The 8,902-nt window shown below is 28.0% G+C and overlaps 1 protein-coding gene across 1 annotated transcript; it reads right to left on the bottom strand.

Moving 5' to 3' along the window:
* Positions 1 to 7,003: 7,003 nt before the first annotated feature.
* Positions 7,004 to 8,486, bottom strand: LOC149032747 (uncharacterized). Its single transcript, XM_089171863.1, has 2 exons — positions 7,581 to 8,486; positions 7,004 to 7,228 (listed from the first exon to the last, which is right to left on the bottom strand). Exon 1 carries the CDS (start codon positions 7,953 to 7,955, stop codon positions 7,587 to 7,589), a length of 369 nt encoding a protein of 122 aa, XP_089027989.1. The 5' UTR covers positions 7,956 to 8,486; the 3' UTR covers positions 7,004 to 7,228; positions 7,581 to 7,586.
* Between the last annotated feature and the right edge of the window lie 416 nt (positions 8,487 to 8,902).

Raw genomic sequence — 8,902 nt, 5'->3', positions numbered from 1 at the left:
TGTAATCCTATAGAATTTCTCTAACGTAGTAAAGAAACATACAAACGATAATTGTATGCGAAAATTACATACATTTTTTAACATAATAACAGTAATATAATCTATTTTGTAAGATAGGAAATATATGTATATCTAAAAAAACGAAAAATTTCCGATATTCTTACATCGAATTTTTGTAGACTAAGAAATTTTTCTATAATGCAGTTAATCTGTAAGTATCATTAGATTGCTGAATAATGTTACAATGTAATTTCAAAATTTTTCTTGTAATTTTATCGATTTTAAATAACAAAATTTCTTTTTATTAAAGATATAAGAATCTTTAAATGTATTAGCATATCATTTTTGCAATCCTTTAGTTTTTCTCTAACGCAGTAAAGAAACATACAAACGATAATTGTATGCGAAAATTACGTACATTTTTCAACATAAAACAGTAATTATATCGATTTTGTATCATAGGAAATATATGTACATCTAAAAAAACGAAAAATATCCGATATTCTTACATCGGATTTTTGTAGACTAAGAAATTTTTCTATAATGCAGTTAATCTGTAAGTATCATTAGATTGCTGAATAATGTACAATGTAGTTCTAAAAGTTTTCTTGTAATTTAATCGATTATAAATTATAAAATTTCTTTTTATTAAAGATATAAGAATCATCAAATGTATTAGCATATCATTTTTGCAATCCTTTAGTTTTTCTCTAACGCAGTAAAGAAACATACAATCGATAATTGTATGCGAAAATTACGTACATTTTTCAACATAAAACAATAATTAAATCGATTTTGTATCATAGGAAATATATGTATATTTAAAAAAACGAAAAAATTCCGATATTCCTACATCGGATTTTAGTAGACTAAGAAATTTTCTATAATGCGGTTAATCTGCAAATATCATTAGATTGCTGAATTATGTGCAATTTAATTTCAAAATTTTTCTTGTGTTACGTCTCGAGAAGAGATTTCACGAGTGGCCGCTGTCACCAGTTCTTACTTGAAGAGTAAGAACGAATTTAGAGATTTCTCAACCGGTCACGACCTTGCAGTCGTTTACTCGGATAAGAAAAAGAAAGTCAATGCCTGTTTTTGGGTCAGCCTGCTTATCCAGTACTTTACCCGGGATAGGCTTTACTCGCGGATACCGGAGCGTCGGACGTCAATATGTCAAAGAAAACTCAACCCTGGATGTTAACCAAATCTTTAATTCTTACCTGGTTTCCGGTGCTGGCCAATGGGAGATGCAATCCAAATATACCGACTGAAATTGGCGTTTGAAGGAAGGGTGCAGTTGTTAAATCACAATCACAATGTAGAATAACAATATAGTATATTTTAAAATTTAAATTTAGATTTAAATTGTTACACAATAAACACCTTGTTGCACACACACACAATTATTAATGAACAATGTTAACGGAATATTAATTTGGTAACAAATAAAGGACTTAGGCTTGCAAAGATTTATGATAGCAATAATAACTAAGAATAAAATGTTCGAAGACAATGACTAAGTTCTATTAAACAAGAGAGAGAGAACTTAGTAACAAAATTTAAATGAACTGATTGTAAATCAGCCTAAGTTAAAATACCAAGTTAATATTCATAAATCGTCGATAATCGAATCAGATCACACCACGAAATTTCAACTCACAACACAAGATTTAGATACACGCAGTAGTAGATTATTATAATAACACTTAAAATCAAAACTAAACGAACATTAGACAAATTTAAGAAACGTACTCAATAATTATATAAGGTGGACTTTATAAGTACACTTGGAGTACTAGAACAAAACTTAAGACAAATTTTTGACAAGTACCAAATGATTATATGAGATGGACTTATAAATGGACTTAGAAAATTATTACAAAACTAGATCTACTCTTAGACAAATCTTAGACACGTACTCAATTACTGTATATGGTGGACTTATAAATGAACTCAGAAAATTAGTACAAAACTAGACAATCTTTAGACTAAGCTAGACACGTACTCGATGATAATTTAAGGTGGACTGACTTCATGGACGAACGTAGCATCGCAAGAAGCGTCCGTTTCGGAAGAGTGGGAGTACCTCCCACTTACGCAAAAAATGCTTCCTCCACTACTGACTCCCACACCGTGAGACCCAAGTCAAGGAGAAGAATTCGCTGACAAAAATATTAGTTACTATCAAGCGCGAATTCTTCGAAGAGAAATAGGTATTACTTACATTGGAATTTTATCAAGCGCGAATTCTTCGAAGAGAAATAAGTATTACTTACATTGGAATTTTATCAAGCGCGAATTCTCCGAAGAAAGATAAGTGTCAGTTACATTGGAATGTTATCAAGCGCGAGCTCCTGGGACTGCGCCGTCAGCAAAAATGCACGTGCAGACAGAATATGAGTAACGAATATAATATAATAAAGTATGAATATTTTATGCACATTGAAATAATAATTTAAAAACAATCATTCCAATATAACGTCGACCGATAAGTCAGTACTGGAAGAACGCAATGTCGGTATTACCGACATTTACTTATCGACTAAACTCGTTACCGACCGACACTGTCGGTAATGCAGATTTCTCTATGAACGACAATGGATTCTCAATACTCTAATTTATCCATTCTACAAAATACAATTTATCGATGGTCGTTCATAGGAAATACAGAATTATCTTTACAAAGAATAATAACAATATGGAAAAGAAAAGCATAATTACCAAATATTTAAGTATATATATAGCGTGAAAATAAGGTACATTAGCGCGAACGAAAATGATCTATTATAATTGATCTAATAACTAATGTACATACAAAGTATCGAATTTATATACTAAAACAAACAGTATGAGATATATGTATATATATAAAAAGAAAAATTTTTCTCGCAAGGTTTACATAGTACTTATAGAACTATTTTCACGCAAAATTATACAAACTAAAGTTTAACAAATTACTTTTACGCAAAAATTAAACAGACTAATAATATTCAAATACGACAGAGTTTACCAAATTTAAAACTTTTGGGTGTAGTGCACGAAATTCGAATTTAGACGTCACTGGACGTGACACTTGTAATTTTATCGATTTTAAATAACAAAATTTCTTTTTATTAAAGATATAAGAATCATCTAATGAATAAACATATTATTTTTGTAATCCTATAGTTTTTCTCTTACGCAGTAAAGAAACATACAAACGCTAATTGTATGCGAAAATTACATACATTTTTCAACATAATAACAGTAATATAATCGATTTTGTATCATAGGAAATATATGTATATCTAAAAAAACGAAAAATTTCCGATATTCTTACATCGGATTTTTGTAGACTAAGTAATTTTTCTATAATGCAGTTAATCTGCAAATATCATTAGATTGCTGAATAATGTACAATGTAGTTCTAAAAGTTTTCTTGTAATTTAATCGATTTTAAATTATAAAATTTCTTTTTATTAAAGATATAAGAATCATCAAATGTATTAGCATATCATTTTTGCAATCCTTTAGTTTTTCTCTAACGCAGTAAAGAAACATACAAACGATAATTGTATGCGAAAATTACGTACATTTTTCAACATAAAACAGTAATTAAATCGATTTTGTATCATAGGAAATATATGTATATCTAAAAAAACGAAAAATTTCCGATATTCTTACATCGGATTTTTGTAGACTAAGTAATTTTTCTATAATGCAGTTAATCTGCAAATATCATTAGATTGCTGAATAATGTACAATGTAATTCCAAAATTTTTCTTGTAATTTTATCGATTTTAAATAACAAAATTTCTTTTTATTAAAGATATAAGAATCATCTAATGAATTAACATATCATTTTTGTAATCCTATAGATTTTCTCTAACGTAGTAAAGAAACATACAAACGATAATTGTATGCGAAAATTACATACATTTTTCAACATAATAACAGTAATATAATCTATTTTGTATCATAGGAAATATATGTATATCTAAAAAAACGAAAAATTTCCGATATTCTTACATCGAATTTTTGTAGACTAAGAAATTTTTCTATAATGCAGTTAATCTGTAAGTATCATTAGATTGCTGAATATTTTACAATGTAATTCCGACATTTTTCTTGTAATTTAATCGATTATAAATTATAAAATTTCTTTTTATTAAAGATATAAGAATCTTCAAATGTATTAGCATATCATTTTTGCAATCCTTTAGTTTTTCTCTAACGCAGTAAAGAAACATACAAACGATAATTGTATGCGAAAATTACGTACATTTTTCAACATAAAACGGTAATTATATCGATTTTGTATCATAGGAAATATATGTATATCTAAAAAAACGAAAAATATCCGATATTCTTACATCGGATTTTTGTAGACTAAGAAATTTTTCTATAATGCAGTTAATCTGTAAGTATCATTAGATTGCTGAATATTTTACAATGTAGTTCCAACATTTTTCTTGTAATTTAATCGATTATAAATTATAAAATTTCTTTTTATTAAAGATATAAGAATCATCAAATGTATTAGCATATCATTTTTGCAATCCTTTAGTTTTTCTCTAACGCAGTAAAGAAACATACAAACGATAATTGTATGCGAAAATTACGTACATTTTTCAACATAAAACAGTAATTAAATCGATTTTGTATCATAGGAAATATATGTATATCTAAAAAAACGAAAAATATCCGATATTCTTACATCGGATTTTTGTAGACTGAGTAATTTTTCTATAATGCAGTTAATCTGCAAATATCATTAGATTGCTGAATTATGTGCAATGTAATTTAAAAATTTTTCTTGTAATTTTATCGATCTTAAATAACAAAATTTCTTTTTATTAAAGATATAAGAATCATCTAATGAATTAACATATCTTTTTTGTAATCCTATAGTTTTTCCCTTACGTAGTAAAGAAACATACAAACGATAATGGTATGCGAAAATTACATACATTTTTTAACATAATAACAGTAATATAATCTATTTTGTATCGATAGGAAATATATGTATATCTAAAAAAACGAAAAATTTCCGATATTCTTACATCGGATGTTTGTAGACCTAAGTAATTTTTCTATAATGTAGTTATTCTGCAAATATCATTAGATTGCTGAATGATGTACAATGTAATTCTAAAAGTATTCTTGTAATTTTATCGTTTTTAAATGACAAAATTACTTTTTATTAAAGATCTAAGAATCATCTAATGTATTAGCTTATTATATCTGTAATCATATAGTTTTTCCCTTACGTAGTAAAGAAACATACAAACGATAATTGTATGCGAAAATTACATACATTTTTTAACATAATAACAGTAATTATAATCTATTTTGTACGATAGGAAATATATGTATATCTAAAAAAACGAAAAATTTCCGATATTCTAAAATCGGATTTTTGTAGACCTAGTAATTTTTCTATAATGTAGGTAATCTGCAAATATCATTAGATTGCTGAATAATGTACAATGTAGTTCTAAAAGTTTTCTTGTAATTTAATCGATTATAAATTATAAAATCATCAAAGGATGTTCTTAAGTTCCAAGATAATATTACTTTCTTTTATTTATTTGAAAAATAGCTGTTTATTTCTTTGATCTTTCTGCCCATTAAGCGTTGTGAGAACCTGTATATTTCTTTATAAATAATAAATAGGAGGGTATTTAAAGAAAACAAATTTTTTCCCTAATGTATTGATTTTTATAATGAAATATTTTGCTTGCTATGGCGTAGGATTTCTTTATCTTTTTTTAAAAATCAATTTCTAGAATCTTGTTTTTTTTTTAATGTGTGTGTAGTGAAAAAGGGATCTAAGGATGTATGTTAGAACGTATTAAGAAAAATCAAAATCTGTTAAGCTTACTCAGAATTATCAAGAGATTCTTTAATATGCCGACGAAGTCTTAAATTTCTCTTCGTCCTTTTAAACGGATAAGGTACAATAGAATTTTTTTATATTTCTTCACAGATTTTTACTTTTTATTTCTAACAAATTGTAGAATCGCAGCTACTTTTGTATGTGTTAAGATAGAACTGTGTCTAGAAATGCTTGTTTAAATGCAATAAAGAAGAACATATCTTTTGCAGATTACACGGAAAAATACAATATATTCTTTATTATTTGGCCAAAATATTTCATTTGCTTTTTTTATTTATTAAAGTTTTAAAAAGACTCTTTCTGTCTAGACCACATTCTGAAAATTTTACTTTTTTAATGTATATTATATGAAAGAATATATTACTCTAGACAAACAAGTTTATTACCAGAAAGGATATTTGTTTCCAAAAAAATATTTTTCTACGTTAAGTTCAACGTTTTTTTCTTTTTTTTTTTTAATCACTTATTAGCATCGCGGCTCTTTTCATATGTGTGATGGTGAAAGTGCTTTTGTAATGCGTGTACGAACGTTTTAAGCATAAACGAATTTAATAGAGATTATTCAGAATCATCAATAGATTATTTAATAGTCGGACGATGTCATAAATCTCTCTTTTTTCTGACATGAAAAATGTTCCCTAAAGTATTTATCTATATTCATTCAAAGATGGTTTTCCAATCTTTTAGATGTATTTCTTGAATCGCAACTCTTTTAATATTTTCAGAAAAGTTATTGTATTTTTGTATCTGAACGCGTCAAGTTTAAACGCGTTTATTTGAAATAACTAACAATCATCAAAGGATGTTCTTAAGTTCCAAGATAATATTACTTTCTTTTATTTATTTGAAAAAAAGCTGTTTATTTCTTTGATCTTTCCGTCCATTAAGCGTTGTGAGAACCTGTATATTTCTTTATAAATTATAAATAGGAGGGTATTTAAAGGAAACAAATTAATTCCCTAATGTATTGATTTTTATAATGAAATATTTTGCAAGCTAAGGCGTAGGATTTCTTTATCTTTTTTTAAAAATCAATTTCTAGAATCTTGTTTTTTTTTAATGTGTGTGTAGTTATAAAGGGATCTAGGGATGTATGTTAGAACGTATTAAGGGGACCTTCTACTCTGAGCACCTAAAAAAAGGCTATTTTCGCGAATTTTTTCCAAGACAACTATAAAACATATCGATATAAAAGTTGTTGGGTTTGTTAAATTGAGTCTTAAACTATATAAATGAATTTTTATTTTTTCATTTTAATTAATTTTTTATTGCAAAAACAGTAGTATAAGAAAACACCTTAAAACTATAGTGCTTTGGTAGCTCCATCAGAACTTGAGAATGGCTTACCTGAAACATAAAAGTAAAATGGTTTTATATTCTGTATGACTTCAGCTACAAAGTGACAGTTTTATATAAAAATTTTATCAATAAATAAAAAAATGGTGGACAAATTACAAAAAAAACGTAAATTTAACCTTTTTTTTCATTGTTTTTGACTAAAAATAAATAGTAAAAATTAAAATATAAGAAAAAACTCTCCGTCACTTTGTTACAGCTCATGTGTAGAATATGTGGATTAAATTTTATAAGAATCGGTTAACTGGTTCGTGAGATACGATGGAGCTAGTATTTTAAAACATAGTTTCGAGATAAACGCGTTTAAAGTTTTTTTCTACTCAAAATCGTGGAAAATTCTTACCTAAACTTAATCTGCGATGCCTGGACCGTACAATAGACCTTCTTCTTGTTCATATTCTTCAATTTCTTCCAGTCTTGCCTTCTTCCACTTTGAACTGGCATCTTTTGAGCACTCAGAGCTTCGACGGTTCGCAGATTCGATACGTCGGTCGTCGCGTCTTTTAGCAAAGTCGATCGCTCCTGGCCCAATTTTCATGCCCATCGTTTCCTTTATCTTCATAACTGTTCGGAATCCTTCGTTGAAGATACATGCTGAAACTTTGCACGCAATTTCAACAACTTTTTTGCCGTTAAACATGTGTTTAGGTGCCATGTGCCTTAGATTTGGGTTACTTTCACCAGTCGATGGAACACTTAGAATGCTTCGGCTTGGCATCAGTCGAAATTTTGTGGTAGTATCCTGCCCAAATCTCGTTACGCATATCCTATGAAGAATTTAAATTTTTTCTGACTGCTAAACCGTAGATCTCTGAGAGTTCTTTCATCAATTTGATTGTAAATTTTTAGTTTTTACTTCAGGAACTTTTTTTCACAACAGTCGTTTTTCTCTTCACTACTGTTTTTGCTACGGTTCTTATTTTTTTTTGGCGGTTAGGCGCTTTTCTTTTAAATTTTCTTCTTTTGTATGAGAGCTTTTCTTGCCATATTAACGCGCTTAAAAATACGTTTTGCCACATGCAAAATACACTTCAACTTTTTAACAATGAAATCTTTACCGTATGGATGATAATAAAGCAGCATTTTAAAAGTCTTGGAGTCTCCGTAGCCGATATAAGAACCGTGCTCGCCGAACGCTCAGGAGAGAGGTCCGAGATAGTAACGTTCAGGCAGCAAAAAAATGTAGTTAGAGACATCGGATCTTTTTGAAATTTTAACACAATATTTCTACATATATATACATTCGAAAAAAGTAAAGAAAAAAAAAATTTTTGAAAACTGCAGAGTAGAAGGTCCCCTTAAGAAAAATCAAAATCTGTTAAGCATACTCAGAATTATCAAGAGATTCTTTAATATGCCGACGAGGTCTTAAATTTCTCTTCTTCCTTTTAAACGGATAAGGTACAATAGAATTTTTTTTATATTTCTTCACAGATTTTTACTTTTTATTTCTAACAATTTGTAGAATCGCAGCTACTTTTGTATGTGTTAAGATAGAACTGTGTCTAGAAATGCTTGTTTAAATGCAATAAAGAAGAACATATCTTTTGCAGATTACACGGAAAAATACAATATATTCTTTATTATTTGGCCAAAATATTTCATTTGCTTTTTTTATTTATTAAAGTTTTAAAAAGACTCTTTCTGTCTAGACCACATTCTGGA

Source organism: Polistes dominula, unplaced genomic scaffold (assembly GCF_049000335.1).
Source record: "Polistes dominula isolate Pdom_NZ unplaced genomic scaffold, Pdom_raw_medaka contig_400, whole genome shotgun sequence".
NCBI classification, from domain to species: domain Eukaryota; kingdom Metazoa; phylum Arthropoda; class Insecta; order Hymenoptera; family Vespidae; genus Polistes; species Polistes dominula.
Note: the sequence above shows the minus strand (reverse complement) of the source record. Positions and strands in the feature narration are given on the sequence as shown.

Coding starts and splice junctions, on each gene's coding strand:
- LOC149032747 (XM_089171863.1), bottom strand. CDS start 7,955: ATGCCAAGCCGAAGCATTCTAAGTGTTCCATCGACTGGTGAAAGTAAC.